The sequence below is a fragment of the Myotis myotis genome, unplaced genomic scaffold, assembly GCF_014108235.1.
Source record: "Myotis myotis isolate mMyoMyo1 unplaced genomic scaffold, mMyoMyo1.p scaffold_m19_p_7, whole genome shotgun sequence".
Taxonomy (NCBI): Eukaryota; Metazoa; Chordata; class Mammalia; order Chiroptera; family Vespertilionidae; genus Myotis; species Myotis myotis.
In genome coordinates, this window is record NW_023416379.1 from 62,808,877 (window position 1) to 62,836,269 (window position 27,393).

The following is a 27,393-nucleotide window of genomic DNA, read 5'->3' on the forward strand; positions in this document are numbered from 1 at the left end:
TTTGTGCCATAGGAGTCTCAGATTTGGTTTGGGCAGTCGCAGGATACTGAGAGCAATGGGGATGAGGAAAACCTTAGCCTTTGACTTACTGAACAGGTTGTGGAAAGCCTTTTGGTTAGGGTGCCCAGTAGGTCCAGCAATTGCACATCAGCCAATTCACTCTTATGAGAAAGAGGAACTAGACTTTGATTGGCCATCTACAGTATTCTGGGCATCATATTAGTCACTTCACATATATTTCATTCTGCAGGTGTGGAAACAAGTTCAGAGCTAACCAGCCCAGGTCACAGAGCTATAGTAAATGGCAGAGTCATAATTTATCTATTTGACTCTCAAAGCACAGAGTAAATAACATTTGCCAGGTACCTTTATACATTAGCCCATGTAAAACCTATAAGGTAGCTACTGCTATGTCCATTTTACAGATGAAGAAACTGAGGTCAGAGAAGCTACCTCACTCATTCAAGGTCACACTAGTGGTAGTGCTGATGCATGTTTCTAACTCAAGTATCCCAAGCACATGCTCTTTCTACCACATTGCTTCCCTTGAGTAGGAGTAAAAATAAGCAAAGAACTGGCTCTAAGTATACATCAGAAACTTGTTTAAAGAGGAAGATAGAAAGCAAGTAGGTTAAGGTACCACATAACAATATACATCCTGAGTACACCAGAAAAATTGATACTTAGATGACCACCAGGAGTTCTCAAAGCATTAACTTATGTACATTATATTTTTTAAGAGGGGAGGGACTTTATAAGTCATTTCAGGTTGTTCTTATTCCCAAATCCTTAACATTAAAAAGTTTTAATGTTTAAAGTACTAACCCTTGATTACTTATAAAAGTAAATATACAGTATCACATTCTCTGTAGGTTCACAATGGCTGAGATTTTCTTGTGTTCTTGTTAAAAAAAATTGAACTCTACTTGTTTTAAGTTGGCCAAATGTATGTTATAAATATAGAATTCACTTCGGTCAGGGGCTGATGTGAATACACACAACAAATCCCAAAGGAACTCAATGTTATGTGAGTAAATAAAGGAACTCAATGTTATGTGAGTCAAATAAACCTCAATTATAATTCTATTTGGATGATGTAGTCTTACCTTCTTTGACTGAAATATTTTCTCTTTTGGAAAAATGTTTCTCAGCCCTCACCAGTCAGGTAAAAATTGAAATAAAAAGAAACGAAGTTGTCTTTTTCCTCTCCTGCCTCTGCTCCCACCTGTTCTGTGGCAATAGGCTAGAAGCCCTCAGAGGATGACCCACATTTGTTCACTAGGCTACCATTTGGCATTTGGCATTTTGCCATTTTTCCTACTGCAACCCACGCTGGTAATGACGGCTGCCCCTGCAAGTGCCTGCTGGAAGCACAGCCAGCACTGCTCTCTCTCCTGTGTGTGCCAGTGGATGTGTACTTGAGGGCAGCTCAGGCTGGTGTCTGCACTGAGCGTGATGCAAGATACGGAGAGGACTGCCCCTTCCTGCCCTCCGCCTTCTACTGAGGCTCCAAGTCTTGAATTCTAATTTACCAGTTCCCTAGTTATTATTTGAGTCTTTGATGGCAGTCCGTCATACTGGGACTCAGGCATGGGTTCAGGGGGCGGGCTGGAGGGGAGTCTGAGTGACAGAAACCGCGCTGCCCTCAGACTCACCCTTCCCCTCTGACCCTGCTCCATTGTCCTTCAGCCAGAATGGTGCCCTTCCTCCCTTGGGATGGGTTCTTTCTCAGGAAGAACCTTGATTCCTCATGCAAATCGCCTGTGGCAGGGTCAGCCTGCCAGTCAATCCTCCAGACAGGATTACATTGGAGGATTTCATTTATGCTTGAAAAATAGCTTTTAGAGACCATCTGAAAAGGAGACAATCATGGGGAAAGTAAGGATGTGAAGAAAATTTAACCGAATAAGCAGAGTTGTGTATACCAGAGACGTCTGTACAGAGAGAGATGTCTGGCACCAGATCTGGTACAGATGTTTTATCTGTCCTGGATCAGTCTAGCTGGTTTATGTTGATGGGATTAAATTTACGGACCTGGATAAACAACCCCAGTGAGAAAATAATCACCTTGTTGTGCCTTAGCAATGGCTGCTCTCATGTTTTAAGGGATTCAGCTTCTCAACTGATTCACAGAAAACTGGATGAGACTTGCCGGACCTGATTACATATAGGGGTGGGCAGTTTAAGGGCTCTGCCCAAGGTCTTTATCAGCACAGATCAAAAAGGTTGTCGTCTTTTGGAATTTGAGAAATTACACGTTGTAAAATCACAGCACTGCCGGGGGGACCCTGTGACCGTATCTAATTTCAAATCCAGGACACAGCAGCTGTTGTACTATTAATATCCCAATGTGTGTAAAAAAGAAAAACGAAGAAAACCACATAAGTAATGAAAATGTGTTCAAATCCATGGATGACTGTGACTTTCAGCTAACCGCTAGAAAAAATATGACTACACTTTTATGATTTATTACATGGAATCCTTTTTTTTTTTAAAGTGGCAATCTCTAGGCAAAAGATTAGAGATAATTTTACCCTTGAAAACCACCATTCTACCTTCTATCTCTATGAATTTAACTATTCTAAGTACTTATATGAAATATGAGCAGAATCGTATAGCAGTTGTCCTTTTGTGACTAGCTTTTTTCCCTCAGCATAGTTACCTTCCAGGTTCATCCCTTGCAGCATGTCGGAACTCCCTTCCTTTTTTAAGGCTAAATAACATTGCATTGTGTGCACTAGTATATACCACATTTTGTTTATCCATTCATCTACCAATGGATACTTGAGCTGTTTCCACCTTTTGGCTTTTGTGAAGAATGTTGATATGAACATGAGTGCCTGCTTTCAATTCTTTTGGGTCTGTAACTAGAAGTGGAATTGTTCAGTCATATGGTAATCTCTTCTTAACTCTTTGAGGAATCACCACACTGACTTCCATTGTGGCTAACCTATTTTACATTTTCATCAGCAGGGCACAAGCGTTTCAATGTCTCCACAGCCTTGCCAATAGGTATTTTCTGTTATTTGGATGATGACCATCCTAATGAGTAAGAAGTGGCATCTTACTGTGCTTTAGATTTGCATTTCCCTAATGATTAGTGATGTTGCGTATATTTTCATGTGCTTGTTGGCCATTTGTATATCTTCTTAGAAGAAATGTCTATTTAAGTCCTTTGCCCACTTTTTAACTGGGTTGGGGGTTTTTTTGTTGCTGAGTGGTAGGCGTTCTTTATATAGCCTGGATATATATGATTTGCAAATATTTTCCCCCATCCTGTGGTTTGCTTTTCACTCTGTTGATTGTGTTCTTTGATACACAGAAGTTTTAAATTTGGATATAGTTCAGTTTATCTATTTTTTCTTCTGTTGCCTATGCTTTTGATGTCATATCCAAGAAATCATTGCCAAATTCAGTGTCATGAAATTTCCCCCGCTATGTTTTCTTCTAAGCATTTTAGCTCTTACATTTAGGTCTTTGATTCATTTTGAGTTAATTTTTTTATATGGTATCAGGTTCCTACCTTTCATTCTTTTGCATGTGGATATCCTGTTTCCCCAGTATCATTTGTTGAAAAGATTGCCCTTTCTCCATTGAACAGTCGTGGCATGCTTATTGAAAATCATTTGATCATATATTCTAGAGTTTATCTGTGGGCTTATTAATCTGTTCCATTGGTCTGTATGTTTGTACGTATGGCAGTACCACACTGTTGTAATTATTGTGGCTTGGTGGTAAGTTTTGAAATCAAAGTGTGAGGCCTCAAACTTTATTCTTTTGCAAGATTGTTTTGGCTCTTTAAGGTCTCTTGAAATTCCCATATGCATTTTAGGATGGATTTTTCTATTTCTGTAAAAAAACATTCGGATTTTGAGGAATTTTACTTTTAAAAAGTCAAGGATCATAGTGATAATAAAAGCAAGTTTTAACATGAAAAATAGCATCTATCTGTGATATTTTAATAAAAGATTTCTTCTGGATGATTTTGTCTGAAATGCTAGAAAAGAGTGATCTATAATGAACAAGTTGTATAAAGACTATTAGGCTACTGTTGACCATATAGTTGTGGAAAGAAATTTCTCCAGAGAAACCCAAAGACACATTTTTAGCTTCAATGACCCTTTAAACCAGTGATGGCGAACCTATGACACACGTGTCAGAGGTGACACGTGAACTCATTTTTTTTGGTTGATTTTTCTTTGTTAAATGGCATTTAAATATATAAAATAAATATCAAAAATGTGAGTCTTTGTTTTACTATGGTTGCAAATATCAACAAATTTCTATATGTGATACAGCACCAGAGTTAAGTTAGGGTTTTTCAAAATGCTGACACGCCGAGCTCAAAAGGTTCGCCATCACTGCTTTAAACTAACCATGCCTACATCTTCTCCTTGTATATTGTATTACTAGTCATGTTAACTTTGCATTCTAAAACTCAGGAGAAAATATTGGTTTTATTTCTACAGTAATAGCTAATACCATCATAATTACATAGCTGTTTTTTCATGCAATATATTTATAATTTTGTATTTACTTAACCTGGATAAATAGGATAATTCAATTTGTCTGAGATTTAAAGATAGTTTATTTCCTATTACAACATTCTGGAATGTACTATTTTTTCTTACTCAGTTTACATATTTTCTTTTGGAATAAACTTAAGAAGAACAAAGTGACTCCTAAATTGTAGACAAGAATGTCAGATGAAAGAATGGAAGTTAACAAAATGTAATTGTTTAGATCTTTTAAACAAGGCTAAACAGTTAAGATTGTCCTGAGAATTTCAGAGCTGGTTTATGCCTCTCTGACTTCACATCACTTATCTCACTTCTCTTTATTTCCACAAATATTTACTGAGTGCCTGTCATGTGGGCAGACACTCTTTTAGTAGACAGTGTAGACACAGTCCCCCCTTCCTCAAAGCAGCTCACAGCCTAATAAAAAAACAGACAAGTAAACTAATAAATCACTTTATCTAAATAGGTCCACAACATTGAGCTGAGTTTCCAGAATGGTAAAGCATTCACAGATGGGCATGCCTTGGTCCTCCCGGGTCATCTTTTCTAGGGTTCCTTGGCTCGCTGCAGCAATAAGACCATATTGAGGGAGTTAACTAAATAATACAAAGGAGTGATCGTGTTTAGGAACTGTGACATTCTGGTTCTTCCGTAAGCATAGAAATAGACTTATTCTTTCCTCTAAATGCTTCCACCACTTAAGGTCAGCAGCTATTGACAGAGAATTGCCTTGTTCGAGGTGTGCAGTGTCAGATGGTAGGGGCAGGCTTCTCAAACTTCCCAACTGAATGTGCTCCCTCCAAACCTAGGTGAGTAGACCACCATACTGGGGGTCATGGTGGCATCATCAAAGAATCTGTCCCAAGCTATCTGCCTCAAGCACATGTTTTTTAAATCTTGTGTTTTTTCCCCTAAACATTCAAGTGAATATTAAAATTGCATTCATGTTTTGAAAGAGTTTTTAAACTACCACCCACCCCAAGTCTTTAAGTAATCTGAATGCTTCAGGAGGATGCACACTGTTTAGCTATGACACATGGGTATAAGAACTAAGCATTCTAGCCCTAGCCAATTTGACTCAGTGGATAGAGCATCAGCCTGTGGACTGAAGGGTCCCAGGTTCGATTCCAGTCAAGGGCATATGCCCAGGTTGCGGGCTCCATTCCCAGTAGTGGGTATGCAGGAGGCAGCTGATCAGTGATTCTTTCTCTTCATTGATGTTGTGCTCTCTCTATCCCTCTCCCTTAATCTCTGAAATCAATTAAAGAATATATTTTTTAAAAAAGAACTAAGCAGTCTATCCTACTCATTTTGGGTTCCCCCCAAATTTAAAAAAAACCACAAGTTTAGAAAACAGTTTAAATTGTCACCTGGCATAATCATGATGAATGGCATTTGCCTTGAAAGAAAGCTAAGTTTTGGAAACATGCCAGTGAAACTCGGTTCCTGAGAACACTAAATCCACTGTGGCTGCCCTGCTAGATGCAGGGGCATTTTGGAATATCTAATCTTCTGTCCACTTGGTGTTTGCCCTAGGATGACCAGTTCATTCCACTTTGCCTGGGACTGTTCTGATTTTCAAAAGCCCCACCTTAAGGGATCCCACTCTTCTTAGTCCCAGGCAAACTGGGACAGTTGGTCACTCTTATTTGCCCAGAACTGGCAAACACTTCCAACAGTTTCCCAGAACCCTTCTGGTTTAGGCTACTGGTCTGAAGTGGAGAAAGATCAGTGGAACTGATAAAACAGTGAGAACAGGAGAAGCCTCTGGGGCAAGGAAGTCTCTGGGAATCACACAACCCTGCTGGGAACCTTGAGCTAACGTAGCAAATGTTTTAAGCGCGTATGGTGGTGAATTGGTTTGTCTGTCTTAAAGCAGTGGTTGCTAAGGGTGACTGTGCTTTAGATATTTTAAATCTCAATTTCTGGGCTGTACCAATCAATTCAGAATGTCTACCTTTTTAACACAGTGGGTGAATGATCTACCATACAGATCTGACTATGTCACTGTCCTGCTGTTTAAAAATGCTAAGGCTTCTTGCTGTTCCATGATAAAATGCAAACTCACTGCCTGGTTCACATGGCTTTTCATGGTTATCACTCTAGCCTCATGTTGCCCCAGCCCATGCATCTAAACCTGTTTGGCCTTTGCCTAGTCTTCTCTTGGACAAGAACACTCTAGCCCTAACGACTTCTCTATTTCTCTGGCTCAAGTACTTGTGAAATTTTGGCTCACTTCCCCCAGGAAACCTCCTTTGCTAGTTTAGTTCAGGTCCCTGTAATTCCTCCATCTGAAGACTTATCATGTTATATTGTAAATGTCTTTTCAATTGTTTGTCGATGTGCCTGTAGACTTTAATCCCTGAGGATGAAATTATATCTCCAATACTAAATACAGTGCATGATTGGGTTTAGCCATCTTTTGAACTATGCCTCTGTGTGGCCTCCACCTGTGTCTTGTCCTGTCCCTCATCCCTAACTCCCAGATACCCTTCCCTGACTTTGTAAGATGAAGAATACTCACCTCCTGGCCCTGGGCTTTGCAGAGTAGCTCTTTGCTGCCCCCACATGTTTTGAATCAGCTCCTCATGCAGCCATTTGAGACAACCCCTTGCTCCACCTGGTCCACTTTCAGTTCTGCAGGGACACTTTTGCTCTTGGCTTCTGTGTGCCTCCCTTGGCACATAGAGGAACCATGTAGAAAAGAGAAGGGTGCGATGCTTCTGTCTGTTTCTATACCCTTACCCTTATCTCATATTTATTCTCCTCCATCATCAAGATTAAATAAAGATTTTTATTAAGACTCTTCTCCTTCGACCGCCCCCCCCCCCTTCTCTCCCTTTTCTTGAGTCCTCTTAATGCATTCTTCCCTTTGCAGCTACTAAGCAGCTCCCAGAATCCCAAAACTTTAACCATTTGCTTCTGATAAAGCTTCTGTGTGAAAAATAGTAATGTTTGAGGACAGGGACTTTCTTACATTTTTAATTCTTTTTATACAAAAATAACAAGGTTTTCAAAAATAGAGTTGTGAAGTGGTTTTGTCCCCAAAATGTAGGATCTTATTTACATAGATTGAATCATATGTTTAAAGTATTGTAAAAATTTGCTGTGATCCATAGTTATCATTTTTCTTATTGTTGTTAATCCTCACCCAAAGATATGTTTTCCATTGATTTCTTTTAGAGAGAGTGGAAGAGAATAGGGAGGGGAGAGAGGAGGAGAGAAACATCGATGTGAGAGACACATAGATTGCTCCCCCCTCCCCTGCCCCCCTCCCCTCACCCCGCCATCACCACCAGCAGCTCTTGCCCTGATGGCAGACAATTCAGTTCCTCCCTGTATGTCCCTGGTTCCTTTCAAGCTGCTGCCCTAACCTAGAGCTCAGAGGGAGTGAGTTCCAGTAAGCCCATGTGCAGGCCCTTTAAGAGGAACTGCCTGGGACTTCAGCAGCCCTCCATCTCACTGAGCCACAATCCTGCTGTGGTTTTTTTTTTTTTGTGTGTGTGTGTGTGTTTTAATGTAATTTGCTGATTTTTGAAAGAGAGAAAAGGGAGAGGAACATTGACTTGTTGTTCCACTTACTGTTGCATTCATTGGTTGATTCTTGTATGTGCCCTGACCAGGGATTGAACACACAACCTTTGCATATTGAGGTGATGCTCTAACTAACTGAGCTGCACGGACAGGGCTATCCATTTGTTTTTACAGCCAGAAGCTAGGGGACTTCTCCTCCTGGCACTGGAATTCTGGGCTGGGAGGCCTGGGGGGGGGGGGGGGTTGGGACCCCTTACTCTTTAGGGGGTACCTCCACAGCTAAGATATCCCCCCTGGTTTTTATCTGCTATATGTGGGTATAGGACCAACCCATATCATGTCTCTGCCCCTCCTTCCAGTCTTGATGTGGCTTCTTCTTTTTTTTTTTTTTTTAAATATATTTTATTGATTTTTCACAGAGAGGAAGGGAGAGAGATAGAGAGTTAGAAACATCGATGAGAGAGAAACATCGATCAGCTGCCTCCTGCACATCTCCCACTGGGGATGTGCCCGCAGCCCAGGTACATGCCCTTGACCGGAATCGAACCTGGGACCCTTCAGTCCGCAGGCCGACGCTCTATCCACTGAGCCAAACCGGTTTCGGCATGTGGCTTCTTCTTTAATTCCCTAATTGTAGGACTTCCATTCAGCCAGATTTCAGGTGGTTCTGAATAGTGGTTGTGCTGTAGTTCAGTTGTAATTTTGATGTGGTTGTGGGAGGATTTGAGTACAGTGTTTACCAATGCCACCATCTTAACCCATTGACTAAATAGGTACCACAGTATTAATGATTGGTTTAGTATATTAAACCATTTTACGTAACAGCAATTTATAGCAACACTTGTTTTCATTCATTATGATAATTATTATAGCAAAAAGCTTTTAGTAAGTTCATGATGAACAGCGTGGTTCTAAATATATAATGCAGTGTTACATCACCATAGCATCTTTTTCTTTGGTAATTAGTCTATGGTTGTTAAACTAAGAATGAAATGTGAAGTGTATGTAGCAATAGCATATTACAATAAGTTCAAGCATAAACACATTTTTTTAGGGAGAGAAAAAATAGGTGTCTCACATCAATTGAAAAGAAAGAAGCTATTTTCTTCAAATAGAATAGGAAGATTTGGTCAAGAAGATAAATACCAACAATATTTACATGTTTGTAAACTGAATAATGGTTGTTCTGTAGCTTAGTTGTAATAGCTTAAACTTTTAAACTAAAATAGCTACCTATTTTCAGTTTTAAAATCTCATTATTTACATTATCTTGTTAGGGCCTTGCATTTCCCTGTGATATAGAGAGGTTGGTGTCTCTACATTATAGACAAGGAAACTGAGTCAGGGAGACTAAGTAACTTTTGGAAAGAGGGTGTTCTGATTTAAAAATTCCTTTTTGAAAAAATGTTAATGGCAAATTGTGAAATGTCTACACTGTTAAACGATATCAGTCTTAAATGTTATATTTTGTTAGGGAAAAGTATATCTTATAAAAAAAATTTTTTTCCCAGCAAAAAGGCATCTAATGATGGGGACCTAATAGAAATTAAATTGTTATTATTGACTTGGCAGCTACTGTGTGCCAAATTCTATTCTAGGTATTTTATATACTGATATCTTATTTCATCCTAAGAACAATTGTTTAAGAAAGTTATTATAATCCTATTTCACAGACAATAAAATTAGGTCAAAGTAATGTTAGCAACTTGTACAAATCACACAGCACAGCTGGGACTGGAAACAAATTCTGAGTTTTTACAAAGCTGGGCTCACTCTATCATTCCAAGCTGTAAATATTATTTTCATGTTAATTCAAATTTTTATTTGCCTGATAGCTTTATTTAATTTCCTCTATGCTCAGATCATGTAAGTTTATGCTAACCAGCAGGACTATTTATACACTCAAGATTATTTGCTTTACATTTGAGAGTCATTCTCTGATTACCTCAGTCCACAATTAGAGATAAACATTTTTTCAGAGATGTCATTTGTGGAAGTGCCATATGGGAATAGTTCTGCTGTGATTTCTTTAGCTATCTAGTCAGAATGTAACTAATCAGGATAAATATTAGGTGGGAAAACCTATGATCTTTATACCGTTCTGTTTTAGTACCACTTATCTAGTGACTGTTGTATCTGTGCCTTCACTGCTATGTTTGAAATAGTTATAAAAGGAATCAAGACAATGTCAGAAACAGGGTATAGAATAATCATTTGGGCCATTTTGGTGTTATGTCCTTCTTTGTGCTAAACCCCAGAGGCACTATTACAGGCTTGTCTATACACAGAATGAAGGCAGCTTTCTCAGCATTTGGTATGACAAAAAAAGAGCACTTTCTATTTCATTATTTGCCTTGGCTTCATTTATATGAAATAGGAATGATGAAGTTTTTCTCCTTTCTTCATAAAGTATAACTTTGTTTCTCTTTATAAAATTAATGTTGTTCACTGTAGAAAATTTAGGAAATACATATAAGCAAGGAAGAAAGAGAGAGAATGAATGAATAAAGGCAGCTCTGGTCTCAATACAATATTTTAGTGCCTATTTTCTAAGCCACTTTTTTTGGTGTTTTAATTTTTTTTCTAAATTACTTGAGAATATGATCAAATCTATTTTCTAAGCTTCAGTAAAAAATTTCTCCTGAATATTTTGAGTTCTGTGTTTATTCTGTTTCTTTACTAATCATCTATCTATATATTAATAAAAGCCTAATATGCAAATTGTCCCCTTGGGCAGTCGTTTGACGGGGAGACAGGGAGTTTGACCACTCGCTATGACATGCGCTGACCACCAGGGGGCAGCACGGAACATGGCAGGCATTGGTGATGCACTGTGACTTCTCGCCAGCTACCTGGGGGCAGGGGTGACAGGGACGGAGGTGTGGTGAGAATGCAGGGTGTCCACCGAGCTTGCTCTCACTCCCCCTGCTACCCTCCACTGGGATCCCAGGACTCGCATGTTGGGGAAGCCCCTGTGCTCAGGTGCCAGGCACTCGCGAGGGCCCACCTCCCCACCCGTGTGGCCTCTTCCAGGTGAGCTGGGCCATCGCTGCAGGGGCTGGTCGGGCTCCCCATGGGTTTGCGCAGGAGCCGGTGTGCGAGGCCAGCTGGGGGAGAGCATACTGCCTGCCCGGCTTCTGGACGGTGCCGCTGGGCGGCCCAGAGGCCCACGCTGTGCCCTGGCCAACGGCATCCAGCCGTGCTCACCATATCTCTGTGTGGGGACTTGGATGCTGTGACTCAGGCAGAGGGCGGGGTGTGGAGGTCCAGGGACCCAGGTGCTTCCCAGGGCCCAGAGGTCATCTGGGACCTGTCCTTCCATGCCAGATACTTGCGTTTCAATCACCAGCCAGGCCTAGGGACCACACCCGTGCATGAATTTCGTACACCTGGCCTCTAGTCTATATATATAAAACCTAAGCGACCATCTGACCATTTGACTGTCCGACCAGTAGCTATGACGTGCACTGACCACCAGGGGGCAGGCACTCAACACAGGAGCTGCCGAGCTGCAGTGACGTGGCAGCTGCGGTTCTTGGGTGACACACCTGGAACCAGAGAGGAGGGAGCCCGATTCTGGAGTGTGTCACCCAAGAACTGCCCTCTTGCAATCCAGGACTCCTCAGGGGATGTCAGAGAGCCAGTTTTGGCCCTATCCCCGCAGGCCAGGCCGAGGGACCATACTGGTGCACGAATCGGTGCACCAGGATTCTAGTCTACTATAATCTGTTTCAGAGAGCAGAGGAGCTGATGACTTGAAATATTTACATTTTATGAGTCAGTATCTCAATTTATTACGCAAAAGACAGTACATTCTATGTCTGCTCTAGAAGTCTTTGTATTTCACATATTAAAATGTGAGCCTTTACTTTATCTGATTTAAGGAGAATTTAAATTACAGTTGACATTCAGTCTTATATTAGTTTCAGTACAGCATGCTGGTTAGATATTTATGTAACTTACAAAGTGATCCCCTCTATAGGTCTAGTACTCATCTGACGCTATACATAGTTATTACAATATTATTGACTATATGCTGTACTTTACATCCCTATCACTGTTTTGTAACTGTCAATTTGTACTTCTTAATCCCTTTACCTTTTTCATCCAATCCCGCAACCTAGTTTATCTGATTTAAATATGGAAAAGAGACAGTTGTTGGTTATTGAGACTTCTAGGTCACCAGTGTTCCATTGTCACCATTTCTTTTTCACTTCCAAATGTAATTCCAAATTTTCCTTCCTGTCATTCCATAAATTCACACGCCTATGTTTCTTTCTTTCTTTCTTTTCTCTTAAGACAACTCATTTTCCTTCAGCTTTGACCAAAGCAAAAGGTTAACCTCAGGAGTATGGAGTAAGGTGATGACACCTTTCTATGATCAAGAAAAGGAAATGCACTTGAAGATGGGAAATGCACGGGAATGGGGAAGTTTGATTAGATAATATCAGGATTGGTATTCAGTATGGTTGCTAAGCCTCTTCACTGATAAGTGTGGAACAGTACTCTCAACTCCGGAATCACCTGAAGAGCTTTAAAAAGTGCTAATGCTTAGTTCAGTGATGGCGAACCTTTTGAGCTCGGCGTCCCAGCATTTTGAAAAACCCTAACTTAACTCTGGTGCCGTGTCACATATAGAAATGTTTTGATATTTGCAACCATAGTAAAACAAAGACTTATATTTTTGATATTTATTTTATATATTTAAATGCCATTTAACAAAGAAAAATCAACCAAAAAAATGAGTTTGCGTGTCACCTCTGACACACGTGTCATAGGTTCGCCATCACTGGCTTAGTTTCTTCTTTTTTAAAAAATATATTTTATTGATTTTTTACAGAGAGGAAGGGAGAGGGATAGAGAGTTAGAAACATCAATGAGAGAGAAACATCGATCAGCTGCCTCCTGCACACCCCCCACTGGGGATGTGCTTGCAACCAAGGTATATGCCCTTGACTGGAATCGAACCTGGGACCTTTCAGTCCTCAGGCCGACGCTCTATCCACTGAGCCAAACCGGTTACAGCAAGTTTCTTCTTCTAAAGACTTGAATGTGATTGGTCTGGGATGGCCTGGGCACTGGAATTTTTTAAAGTTCCCTAGTGATTCCAATACAGTCAGGTTTGAGAACCATTATTTTAGAAGATGCTATCAATATTCACCTGTGTGAGTACTTCCTGCCTGAAGACCAATAACAATCAACGTACCTTGGGCTCCTCTCCACAGGGCCACCGTATGTCGGTATGGAGTTATGCCTTGCACAAAGGTGCCTGGCGGAGGGAATAAATAGGGGCTGAAACACAGCCCACTCTTTGCTCATGAGGCAAGCTGCACTCTGACTCTGGGCTGTATCTCCTGGCACCTTCTCTAACTTGCACGAAGATACTGTACAGCCTCGTCTGACACCGCATCTGTGTTTATGTCCTTTCACCCTCCACGGAGACACATGGCCTTTCCATTGGACTATTTGTGACTTTAACTTTCTCACTAATCCCAAACCACTAGGTTCTTCAAAATGAACATTTTCCATTTTTGTCTTGAAATGAGCACATTATATGTGGCAGAAACAACATGGGAAAATCTGCAAATTCCAGTCCATTGACGTTTCTGCAATAAATTAGTCTTTAACCATCTGGAATTAGATTTTTTTGGAGACTATGAATTAACAATAAAAGTGAGGAACCTCAAGAATGACCAACTGTATAATGGTGCTATGTCAGGGCTAACTAGTCAGCACCCCATGTTTAAAATACCATGAGGTTTGTAACTTCATAGCCATAGTTAGCATTACACAGGGAGAAACTCTATTCTTTTGTCACAGACTGAACTCTGTTGCCAACCAGTTTATTCTTTAGTATAAGTTAAAATGTAGTCAGGATACTTCAAACCCTTCACCATTACTGGAAAAGCAAGTATATGACTAGATGGGAGTACATTTAGCAAGTGTCAGCTTCATTATAACTAGAGGGATAATCACCACTAACCAGTAGAAAGTACATCCAGATGTATTTGCATTATGTGATGGGGACCATAGTCAATATGATCTAAAACCTATAATTATGTGATTTTCTCAAGAGTTTCAACATGATGCTAACGTTTTGCTAAAAAACAAAAACAAAACAACTCTGACCATACCAGTCTAACTTATCTGATTTTCAGTCTGTATGTTAAAGGAGCTAAATTTCACCTTCAGTGTGAACACATTAGTTTGAAAAGCCCAGTCCAGCAACATGTGAATTCTCAACCATGTGTTTCTGTGCAAAAGAAATCACTTGATGGGAAACAGGAAATCACTAGTGCAGGCTGTTTTTGTTAATTGCACATGGAGTTATAACTAGAATGGGAAGAGCAGGTTTTTATTTTAAATCAGATTTGAATACTACACTGAGCATAAATAGAGAACTTTCCATTGTCATTGATCTTCTCCGCACGGAAAGGGGGTAAGTATCCCAGGATCAGTCCTACCCCCTCTTAGAATCATTGTTATTTAGAAAAAGCAATTTTTATGTAGTTAATATTAGCACAAATCCTTTGCTGCCTTCCTGCTTCCTAGCAACCTGAAGCAGAGTATATGCTTGCCAATCTGCTTTCGGTAGAAATTAAGAACAGAAGACCCAGTGATTTTGCCAATCGCCCTGGAGAGGTGGGGGATGTATTCAGTAAGCTCCGCGCTGATTTTGTGAGCCCGGCATGTGATTTATGTTGCCAACCGTCTGACCCTGCTGCACTTTCTACCACAGGCCAGGGAAGATGTGATCCACATGCTGAAGACGGAGAAAACCAAGCCTGAGGTTCTGGAGGCTCATTACGGGTCTGCGGAGCCAGAGAAAGTGCTGCGGGTCCTGCACCGAGACGCCATCCTCGCCCAGGAGAAATCCATAGGAGAAGATGTCTATGAGAAACCAATTTCAGAGGTAAAAATATGACACCAGCAATCCCCTCCAAAGGGAGCCTCAGAGTGATAGCTTAACATCTTTGCATTTTACATGCTGTCACATTTTCTTTCAAAGGCAACGTTTTTATGATACAATAATGTAGAATTAAGCTGAATTAAATAGCTCATGAATTATTGTAGGTACATTTCAATAATAAGAATTTTAGAAGCATTTCCTGGAATATACTTAAAGCCTGAAATGTATTTTTCATGTGATTATGATAGTTACATGCTCTTACAGTCTGTTATTCTTTCATTTCTCTAAGAGATTATGTATGTAAAATGTGAAGTGCTTATTGGTTTTAGCATTGGGTTGTCAAGATTATTATCAAATTGATAATGTAAAATTAAATTGATTTTATTATTGATATTTATGGTTTTAAAGCCACTGTGCTTTGGTATCTTATATCTATTCAACTCTGTGATAATTAAAATGATCTTATATGAGTAACTTAAATACAGTGGTGAAGGCAAAATCCCAATGAAATGCTTAAGGCAGTTCTTTAAGATGAAATGAAATCTATTAGGGCTGTAGCTAATAATTATATATGAGATTTTATTGGGAACTATTGCCATTGTTATTAATTACCCATGATGCTACGTGTTAAAAATACTGTCACATTGTAGTAGAAGTTTGATGCTGAATTAGGGAATCAGTTGATGGATCTAGCCATATTAACTCTTCAGAATTCATGTAAAAAAATTCATATAGGTGAAATAAGTATCATAAATAAAAAAGAACACAGAAATTTAAAGTCTGAAGCAATTTATTATAATTTAGCTTTTAACTTAGTCTAGTCTTTGCACAGCTCAGTTTGACAGTTCTCAGACAAGATCTGCTTTAGACAGTATTCACAACAGATTGATGGTCTTATAATTTTCTATTTTCTGCAACAAGGATAAACTGAAGCTCTGTTCTCATCTTTTCCTAACATGCTAAAAGATGATAGGATGCAGTCAACAGGCTGGCTCCACTTTACTGTTTGAGATCCATGGTTACTAGCTGCCTGTGGCCTTGGTCATGTCACTTCAGCTTCTTAAGCCTCAATTTCCTGCTCTGTCGGGTGGGAGAGACAACAGTGCACATATAATACAATTGTGAGGATTAAATGAAGCAATGCCTGTAAAGTTCTTAACAGCATGTCTGGTACATGCTAGGTACTCAACAGATATAACCGTTGGTATTGGCTTGGATCTGAGGGTGATAATTGCTCACACACTTAATGAGTTCCAAACTTGGCGGGATTTGAGGAGTAAATGACATATAGAGGTCAAAATATCAATTTTATGTTATTATTGTAATCACCTGGATTGGAGAACTCAGCTTGGATAAATGGTATCATTTGAGCTTCCTAATTCTTTTCTCCCAAGTTACAGCTTGGAATGACCCCTTAAAGGAGAGGTAGGTCTGTAGAGCACACGCACTTACCCAGAACCACTGCCTCCAGTGCACCGAGTTTTATGGACAGTACACAGAGCAAGGAGTTTCTGACCCACCTTCAGAAAATAGACCTAACCCAAATGCTCCTACCTCATGGACAGAAGAGCAGAATAGAAAACCACCCAACCTTTGGGTTGTCCTTTTGGAATTGGCTAAGCTGGGCATGAATCTTGGTTCCTTTCTCTCCTCAACTCAACACACTAAAGAGTTATTCTTCCTTGGGGAGGAGTGAGTGAGGAGGTAGAGAAAAGGACAGAAGCTACTTTTCCCAATACTGCCAAAATGGTGAGGTCCTGCTTTGTGAGAGAAATAGAATGCTAAAAGGGGGAAAGATTTATCTTCCACTATCTACAGATATTTGGTCTCTGAAGACTTCAGGCTTAACAATCAAGTTCATATTATCTAGGGGCAGGAGTCCTGCTTCCAACTTCACGAGGCAAAAATCCAATACATCACTGTTCCATTAACCTCCTGGGACCATGTGCTCTTAAGAGTTCCTAGAAGCCATGCTATACACCTCAATCGAAAAAATTGCTGCTCACTCAAATATCCATACCAAATTAGGCACAGCTGGGTTACTCAATCGCACTCGCTGATTATGTAATCAGTGCTGGGGGACAAGCTGAGCAACTCCAGTGGCCTCACCCCAGGACTGTAGCTGCTCCAAAAACCCACGTGGATAGAACACATTAAGGCTAAGGCCCACCTCCTGTCCAGGCTGCCCCAGAACACTAAATATCAATATGTGCTGTTTTTTCTCTAGATGACCTTAAAATGTCTATCTGGGTATCTCGTTCAACTGTCAAATTAATAAAGCTCCCATCTGCCCCTCCAAAGTTCCTTGAATGGACTGAGGAATAACTACAATAGTCTGATAGATGACTTAAAATATTTAGCTTTATTATTGACGTAAATAAATAAATGACCTCAGCAGGCTTTCTATGCTTTCCCTCCTAGACTTTGGAGAAACCACTTGAGAGAGAGTTGAGCCTACAGAACACGTATATCATCTTGTGGCAGGCAGAGTAAAGAATAAGAAAAGAGAAGGTTGAGCTGCTCGTTTCCAGTTCCTTATCCCAAATACAACCTTCAAATAAGTCACCCCTCCTTCCTTAGTGAGGAGTGGCGGAGGGTATGAAGAAGTGGGCAGAGGCTGCTCTTTCCAGTACTTTCAAAAGCATGGAGAGTCCTACTCTATCATAAAGGAAAAAGGGGAAGGAGTCGCTCCTTCTACATTTCTGATGATGAGGAGGAGGTTTCAGCAATGCTTGACAAATTCTAGAAAATATGGCGAAAATCACATTTGTAAAAGAATGGGAGAGTCCTTGGGGAGAATGTGTTGTAATATGAAGCTATGAGAAAATCTCTTCTATAGACTGTCCTGTTAAGATGGCAGAAATTTACCGGAACCCATAAAGGTACAATTTGCCAATCTCTGATGATCTCAGATATTAGCAGCCTCCAGTTAACCTGGGCTTCTTCACCAGTCTGTCTGGCCACTTGCTTTTAGGAGATCTAGGCAGAAGGCACTGAGTATTATGGGGGCAGTATCTCCTTTATTTTGGGCTTCAGAAACGATCCATTCATTGTAAAAATATGCAACTGTAGAGGGAGCTTTGGATCCTTCTTATGATGAAAGGCAAACATGGAGATCCCAGCAGGAGCAGCTCTGATGCCGTTGCCCTGTGGAGCTACCCTTTTGGGTTTTAGGGAGTTGGTTGTGAGATTGAGAATGCATTTCAATATGTCAGCTTCAACATATAGAGCTGTGGCTCTCCACTGGAGGGGGCTTAGCAATTTTCCCCCCTGGGGTACATTTGGCAATGTCTGGGAATAGTTATGTCACAACTCGTGGTGATACTACTGGCATGCTGGGGGCAGAGGCCAGGCATGCTGCTAATCATCCTCCAATGCACAGCACAACCCCCCCAAATAAATAAATATGTGGCCTAAAATGTCAGTAGTCCTGAGGTTGGGAAACCCTGGACTAGAATTTGAAGAGGAGAGCAGGATTGGGAACTATCAATATTATAAGATTCGATCCAATTTAGCAAACATTTACCGAACCCTTACTTTGTTCTAGGCCAGTGATGGCAAACCTATGACACGCGTGTCAGAGGTGACACGCGAACTCATTGTTTTGGTTGATTTTTCTTTGTTAAATGGCATTTAAATATATAAAATAAATAGCAAAAATATATATCTTTGTTTTACTATGGTTGCAAATATAAAAAAATTTCTATGTGTGACACGGCACCAGAGTTAAGTTAGGGTTTTTCAAAATGCTGACACGCCGAGCTCAAAAGTTTTGCCATCACTGTTCTAGGCACTGTGCTGGGAGCTAGGAATTAAAAAGATGGTTAAGGGGTGATCCCTTAAGATCATATAGCCTGGCCAGAGAAATAGGCACAAAGCCCTGTAATAATATTTGATAAGACCTCTTTTAGTCTGAGATACGTGTTCCCTACAGGTTCTGAAAGCCTCCCTGTATTTATCATCTCTTGGAAAAGGACTTTTTATATTGTAGGTCTTTTCATATTTTTCCTAAAAATGCATTTAATTGCGAACCTTAAAAAGAGATGGTGATGCTGATAATCACCTTTCAGGGGAGAAGTTCCGTACATGTACATGCTGAGCTCTTATTTTTTCTGAGATCAGGAGGGATATTATCCTCTTTCTTTCTGGCCAGAGGGTTTTGTACCATCTCATGAAAACAGGGAAAGAGTTTGTTCTCCTGAAAGTTTAGGAGCCATCCATGTGTTCACAGTAGAAGGGCCAGAGGCCGGAAGTGACTGCAGTCTTACTATTGACTAGTTTGTAAAGCCAAGGGGCCCAGAGAAAATAAAGGCATGGGGGAAATGTTCTCCCCTTCAGGTAACAAATTGCTAGGCCAATGTAAACAAATTATTTAGCGTCATATACAAATAAAGTAAAATATTAAGCTCTCTCCCATGTTTGCTTACTCAGCTGGACAGACTTGAGGAAAAACAGAAGGAAACCTACCGGCGCATGTTAGAGCAGCTGCTGCTGGCGGAGAAGTGCCACAGGCGCACGGTGTACGAGCTGGAGAACGAGAAGCACAAGCACACTGACTACATGAACAAGAGCGACGACTTCACCAACCTGCTGGAGCAGGAGCGGGAGAGGTAAGAGCACACGCGTCCCCGGTCACCGCAGGGTGCCTGCGGCCTCGCCTCTGTCACTCCTGGCAGGGCCCAGACTGTGCTCCAGTGACACCACAGACCGGTGCCCAGTCTCCTTCCGATTTCTGAGTGGTTTCTGACCCTAGAGAGTGACACAGACTTTTACCTGGAACTATTCATGTGAATCTGTTTGAGGGTGCCTTTAAGTAGGACTCCACATCCCCACTAGGATGCTGAAAGCCAAATACGGTAAAGCTGGAAACCAACTCGGGAAGTTTATATTTGAACTTGATCAATGAAGCACCTACATTTGAAAAGCCTCTCTACTAATTGCCTTCTATTTGAAATAATCTACTTGCTCTCTTTGGAACTGAAATCCATTTATTCAGGAAGGCAACTTTTAAAATTTAATTTAAAATGAAACCTATTCATTCTTTTTTAAAAATATTTTTTTTTATTGATTTCAGAGAGGAAGGGAGAGGGAGAGAGAGATAGAAATATCAATGATGAGAGAGAATCATCGATTGGCTGCCTCCATTACGCCCCCTACCAGGAAATCAAGCCTGCAACCCAGGCATGTGCCCTTGACTGGGAATCGAACCAAGGACCCTTCAGTCCACAGGCTGACGCTCTATCCACTGAGCCAAACCAGCTAGGTCCCTATTTATTCTTAACACCAGTATAGAAAATCTTAATATATGGTTATATAAAAATTACTTAATGACGAACTACCTGCTTTTCTTTCCAAGGGTTGAAAACGCTTAAGACAATGTAAAAAAATCAAAACAAAACAAAAACTTAGTGTGTTGAGCCTTGCTTATCTAAATGTATTTGTTTTAAATATATTTTTATTGATTTCAGAGAGGAGGTGTGAGGGAAGAAGAGATAGAAACATTAATGATGAGAGAGAACCATTGATTGGCTGCCTCCTGCACACCCCCTACCAGGGATCAAGCCTGAAACCCAGGCATGTGCCCTTGACTGCAATTGAACCTGGGACCTTTCAGTCTGCAGGCCAACACTCTATCCACTGAGCCAAACTGGCTAGGGCAAGCCTTCCTTATCTACCCTTGTAGGTAGTTTTTTTTTTAGGGATTGCCACTTTTGAAGCCAACTCCAGATTGACAAACTCTATGTTACCCCTTTTTATTTTGGCATCTTCTTTTTAACTTATTCTCTCCTTTTCCTTCCCATAGCTGAGTAATTAAGTCTGTAAATTTCACAAGCTTTGAAATCAATGACTTGAATCCTGATGATTTGAGTTATTGAGGGTGTCTGCTTCTGTGTATGGGTCTTGCAAATTGAGAGCCACCAGGATTGAAATGATAACAGGGGATGAAACAGGTTTATCAATCCCAGCTTTATTATCTACTTAGTTACCAAAAAGAGCTCTGGTCTCCACAGATTAGTTTACTTACCAGAAAAAAACATCACAATAAGAGAGGAAATAAAACATGAAACAGAACAGGTTTGTGTTAGCTTTTTTAAAAAAGTGTTGGTAATGGTTACTAATTATTAGACTTGGCCTGTTTCTTGGGGAAGCAAAAATGGAAAAGAGAACAATGGCTGTACAATATCCTCAATTGATGGTTTCTTTAAGCCTGTTTTTGCTTCTGTACACTCAGGTGTATCAGTTTCACGTTTGAACAAATAGATTATCTGATTTGACATTTTGGTAACCAAGCAGTGAGAATAAACTTCACCTCCTCAATCTCTGTGAACTTTCCAACCTGAAGCATGGTATTGCAAACAAGGTCCTAATGAGAGCATACATTACATATCTCTGTAACAGACCCTGGTTACATATCCTGTGGCAGAATGTGGTCAAGTAAAAGAGTACCAACTTGTTTAATATTGATTTTTTTTAAAGTTCTGAAATCAAATAAGTTTAAAGAACACCTGTGTGGATTAAATATCTTCTGATCACTTTGTAAATTGTTTCAATCAGAACCAGATATGTCTTTTCTAAAATGTCACACCCCAGTCCAATGCCTGAAATGGCACCAGTTCACTTAGAGTTGTTGGTTTAAATGCAGGGTGTGGATGGAGAGACTGTACTTACCCAGGCGGTTTCTTTTGCTTTCCTTTTTGTTCTCCTAATTTCTGTGTTCTGTGAGAGTCACTGAAATGATAACAGGGGATGGAGAGCTTTATAGTTCAAACAGTACTCTTTTTTATTATTATTATTAATAGTTAAGGTATTACAAATGTGTCCTCATCCCCCCCCCATTACAAACAGTACTCTTATATCAGTTATACAATGAGCCTATCCCAGATGTGTTTATCTACGAATTTCATGTTGCTCAACTAACTCTAGATAAACAATTACAATCCCTTTTTTGGGGGGGGTAATTTTACTAAGACAACTTCAACAAACTAATCTTTTGAGCAAAGTGCTATGTAGAAGGTTTTTAAAATCAAAGTAAAATTTTTAAAAATTATCTTAAGATGCTTTTTATACTTTGATCAGCACAACTGGGATATGTCACCAAATTTTCATGTTTTAGATAAGAATTCACTAAATAGCTTTGACTTTCACTTAAATATCAAACCACTTTAAGGTTTTGAAATAGTATATTTTGACTCAACAGGTTATACTTTAGTGTTGTGTATTTTTTACTGTCAACGTTTTCCCCCCACCCCCCGATCAGTCCCCTGACTGCCCACCAGTGTGTATGTCACTGTGGGCACACCCTAACACTCGTTTTGTTAAATTAAACACCCACTAGGACGCTGGTAACTTAAGTTGGCATCTCTGAATTTCTCTGCGGTCTGAGGCGCCCACCGTGACTGGCCTGTGGCGTTCGGGGGCAATGAAGCCTGTAAGATTTTCTCAGAGGTCAGGCTTGGGATTCTTACTGCCCTTTGGAAACTGCCTGCTAAATCTGCTTTGAGTTAAATCCTCTTTTTGAAGTAAGCGATCATAATTAGTTCTACTTAAGGGGGCTGGCAGTTTCCTGACCCCAAGGCTGGCTTTCCCATGGGCCACATGGCAAGGAAGATCCGCCCTACAAAGACCTCAGACCGGGCCTGGCGCCTAGTTCCTGGGGGCCCAGGTGCTCTGGCAGCCTCTGCCGGGCGTGACACCTGCAGGGGAAGCGAGCTGCAGCTAATAAAGAAACAGCGTTTCTCAGCACTAGCTGGAGTCCCTGCCTAGACTGTTCCAAGTCCTTTGTTTGCTTCTTTGTTTTGCACTCCCTTTCCCTTCTCTGCAAAAGTCCTGTGTGTGTGTGTGTGTGTGTGTGTGTGTGTGTGTGTGTGTGTGTGAGAGAGAGAGAGAGAGAGAGAGAGAGAGAGAGAGAGAGAGAGAGAGAGAGAGAAAGAAAGAGAGAGAGAGAGAGAGAGAGCGCGAGGGAGCCAGAGCCAAGAATTTTCCTTCAAAACATTTAACTTTGTTTCTTCTGTGACCATGAGTAAAGGAAGGAAGTGACTTGAGATAAGCCGAAGTGGTTTGCTTCTTATAAGCACCCCTCTCCTCCCCTTCTCACACTGGGCGTGGGACTCTGCAGTCTTTCTCCACCCCAGTCAGCTTTTATATTGCTCTGTAAGGGGTTCTCACATCCAGAGAATGGTTAAAGGTAACAAGAAAGAACCCAGGCATACAAGATCAGTAGCAGGTGTTGATAAGCAATCCAGATTCAGATATTTGATGAAACCAGGAATCCAAGGCTCTGAGCATTGCAAAGGAATTCTGAGATCAGCCATTTCAAGTCCCTCATTCTGCAGGTGGAGAAATTGAGGCCCATAAAAGCAGGTCACTGGTCTAGCACTTTTATGCAAATGAGTCTTTTGTGCAAAATGGCTTGTTTTATGTTTTCTTTGTGTGTGTGTGTGTGTGTGTGTGTGTGTGTGTGTGTGTGGTCCCCACCTCCATGCTCTTATGTCCAAACTATGACACAACATCTTTAAAAGGCAGAATGATGGATATTGTCCTAACAGCGATATTAGGACCAGTGGTGTCTCTAGACCAGTGGTTCTCAACCTTCCTAATGCCGCGACACTTTAATACAGTTCCTCATGTTGTGGTGACCCCCAACTTAAAATTTTTTTCGTTGCTACTTCATAACTATAATTTTGCTACTGTTATGAATCATAATGTAAATATCTGATATGCAGGATGGTCCTAGGCGACCCCTGTGAAAGGGTCGTTCGACCCCCAAGGGAGTTGCGACCCACAGGTTGAGAACTGCTGCCCTAGACCAGGGGTCCTCAAACTTTTTAAACAGAGGGCCAGTTCACTGTCCCTCAGACTGTTGGAGGGCCAGACTATAGTTAAAAAAAAAACTATGAACAAATTCCTATGCACACTGCACATATCTTATTTTGAAGTAAAAAAACAAAACGGGAACAAATACAATATTTGTATTTGCATGTGGCCCGTGGGCCATAGTTTGAGGACCCCTGCTCTAGACAGTCGAGATAGGAGAGACTTTGAGATAGCATCTGTTGGAGAAGCAGCCTCGGGACTTGTTTTGAAGCCAATTATGACTAGGACGCACAGTGTTCTACTTCTGTTGCATTCTGCTTGGGGTAGTTATGATGCAAGGCTGGTGATGGTTATGGGAAGGCTACATAAAGCCCTCCTCCAAGTACCTCCTTGTTTGGCCACTGAGCTGGACCATGCAAGGGTAAAAACTATAGAAGCAGAAATTATTTGTCACTTTCCAGGAGTTGTTTAATTCATCTTGAATAAAAATTTCACAAATTAAGTGCCTAAAATGGGCAACATATTTTTCTGGGCTCCCTTTGTTCTAAGTCAACAGACTGTAATCATAATTTATTACCATCATTTGCTCCATATTTATGTTTATCAATAGTCATATTCCCAAATTAAAAGGAGAAAATAGCACGAAAAACTGCAATCGCTTAACTGGCATCCTATATAATAAAAGGCTAATATGCAAATTGACTGAATAGTAGAACATCTGGTTGCTATGACATGCACTGGCCACCAGGGGGCAGACACTGAACGCAGGACCTGCCCCCTGGTGGTCAGTGCGCTCCCATAAGGCTGGCGAGTGCAGTAGCAGTGGCAGGAGCCTCTCCTGCCTCCACGACAGCACTAAGGATGTCCGACTGACAACTTAGGCCTGCTCCCTGCAAGGAGTGGAGCAGGCCTAAGCCATCAGTCGGACATCCCCCGAGGGCTCCCGGACTGCGAGAGGGCACAGGCCAGGCTGAGAACTGCCCCCCCGCCAAGTGCACAAATCTCATGCACTGGGCCTCTAGTTGTTAATAATAAAGATGAAAATAGCCTTTATTGCATTAATTACGATTGGGTAAAGAAAAGCTCTCTCTAAATGTTATATTCTGTTTGGTCCATACTTTAAGCCAACTTGATCTTTAAAGGCATAATCCTGGAAGCATGAGATTACCTTTAGAGCTTATACTTTATTCCTTGTCTGAACTGCAAGACTTGTGATTTTAATCTTAAACTTCACTAGCACTACTTCAAGAATGTCAGAATAGAGCAAGCACAGTTACATCAAAAAATGGTCTTTAACTTAAATATTTGAGGGAAATGTATGTGTGTTTATGTGTGTAAATGCTATTAGAGAGTGCTGTCTAAATCTATAACTGTAGATATAGGTTTTAAAGCTTTTGGATTCTATAGACTCAGCTGAAACTGCATAAATAATTACATCATCATATAATATTGCAGCAAGCCTTCCAAGTATAATGTGTGTGTGTGTGTGTGTGTGTGTGTGTGTGTGTATTTTAAGTACAAATCGGCATCTCAAGAGAAATTTCTGAACTTGGGAAGCAGAGAATACAGGAGCAGGAGCTTGAATGGAGGGGAAGCTTTCGAGCCCCATTTGGTATTGTTTAGGTCAGTGGGCAGGGGATTGTGTGTTTGCCTGGTGTCCTATGGGACAGGCTGAACTATTATTTTCCTGTGTAGGGGAATGACCAGTCAGACAGACCATGTGTTTGAAAACTGGCTCTAGTTGCCTGGGATCTTGGGAAATATCCTTGGCTCACTTTATAGAAAAAGATTCACATCTGTTTGCTGGGCATAATTTCCTGAAGTTTCTTGGATTTAGATGACTTATCTCTAAAATATGACAATGAAATTGATTTTTCTCACTGGTAGCTTGGAGGATCACAATAAATCACTGTGGAAAAAGATTGTTGCTGATGTGTAAATGACCAAGTCTTATCACGCAGAGAGTAATCAATAGGCAGAGCATATCAGCAGAAAACAGCTGAGCCCTCTCTCGGTGTTGGAGCTCGGCTGGATGGTGTTTAGCAGCAGAGTTAGCTCTTTTGCTGACCTCCCCCATATGCTGGACACATACACATCTTGCTTAATCCGTGTACAGTAGAAAGGAAAGCAGACAGGTTACATTCCTCCACCAAGGTCACTGCCAACAGTTAATTGAAAGAATCAGTGTTTGAACTGAGCTTCTCACAGTAAAAAATAATAGTGATAATACATTTCTGCTTCTAAATTCTTATGTTCTGATTAAAACGAACACCTCATTTCCTTAATGCATGTCAGAAGAAAAGATGTCTTGGAAAGTTAGTGACTTCTTGGACTGCACAACCATTCTGTTCAGGATTCAAAATCACAGACATGGTCATGAGATACGCCACCTACTATTGTTCGTGGAGTTCGGCAAGCCGACTTGCCTTGTGGGTTCTTGTCCTACAGAGTTTGAAGAATAAATTCATGGACTAAAAGTCTTCTTTAGTAAAAATGTGTAAGTTTATTGGAAGCATATACAAACTCTGCTTGGGGAGGGGTTCCCAAAGGGGGAAAGCCTGCTCTCTCTCTCTCTAAAATGGGAAAAAATCTAAATCTAAATCTTTTCTGAGTCGCTTTGTCTCCGGTTTATATATGCTGGTAGCTTCTTTGTCTGAATGTGACCCTTTCTAATTGGACCTTTCCTTACTTTATGTCCCCCGTGTTTACCTGATTGGCCTTTTTTCTGCAGAGTATCCATTTCAACGTCCAAAGCCCACGCGGTACCCCCCTCTTTCTCTTCCCCTCATCTTGTGACATTCCTCTATCCTCTGTGAAAGTAAGATAAGCATTCTGGAATCTTGCCCTTCACATATGCATTTGTCTCCCATGGACCCCCCTTTTCCCTAAAACTGCCTGTCTTGTCTCTAAAATTCCTTTCACTATCAGTATCCTACTGATAAAAAAAAAATGCTGGGAATAAAGTTTTTTAAGAAAGGAGAGGGGTTAGAATCAGAGACTCGATCACAGAAAGAATATGTTTTACAGTTGATTTTTCTGAAAGAACACTAGGATCAAACTATACCTTCCAATTGCTCTTACCCTGGCAATGTACACTTCCTACTGGAAAATATAATTGAAATGAAGGAAGATGAGTTGGTGGCATTACCCCTATCACACAGCTTGGGTGTTTGTGTTGGGGGATGGGGTAGGTGGAAGTAATGTAAAAAAGGTGATGTTACATCTTACTTAAAGGGACCAGGCAATGACTGACTCAAACACAGATTCCTAGGGTTGGATGTTTGGAATTAAAGGAGAGTTGATCCTCCTAAAAGACCCAGGATATTAATATATCTACTATCAGTACTGTAGTACTAGGAGCATGTTACTCATCCTTAACTAGGCACTCTATGGAATAAATATGAATAAGCCCATGAAAAAAAATGGCATGAGGTTCATTTCACTAGATTCCCACCTGTACAAAAATGCTGGGTCTGAGGTAGATTTGATCTTTTCCCCAAGCTTCATAGTGACTTCATTCTCAAGGTCATTGAGTTAGCAGCCTTTCATCTAAGGCTCTCCAGTGTCTTAGTAATAGAACTTTAAAAGCTATGCCTAGGAAAACAGGTTATCTGA

General features: G+C 40.7%; 1 protein-coding gene across 2 annotated transcripts in view; it reads left to right on the forward strand.

Moving 5' to 3' along the window:
• The window catches only part of FILIP1 (filamin A interacting protein 1), a 175,780-nt gene that overhangs the window by 101,589 nt on the left and 46,798 nt on the right, over positions 1–27,393 (forward strand). For both annotated transcript variants that reach the window (XM_036317244.1, XM_036317245.1), the window contains exons 3-4: positions 14,794–14,967; positions 19,396–19,574. In XM_036317244.1, coding sequence (XP_036173137.1) covers positions 14,794–14,967; positions 19,396–19,574 — 353 coding nt within the window. The remainder of the gene's footprint in view (positions 1–14,793; positions 14,968–19,395; positions 19,575–27,393) is intronic.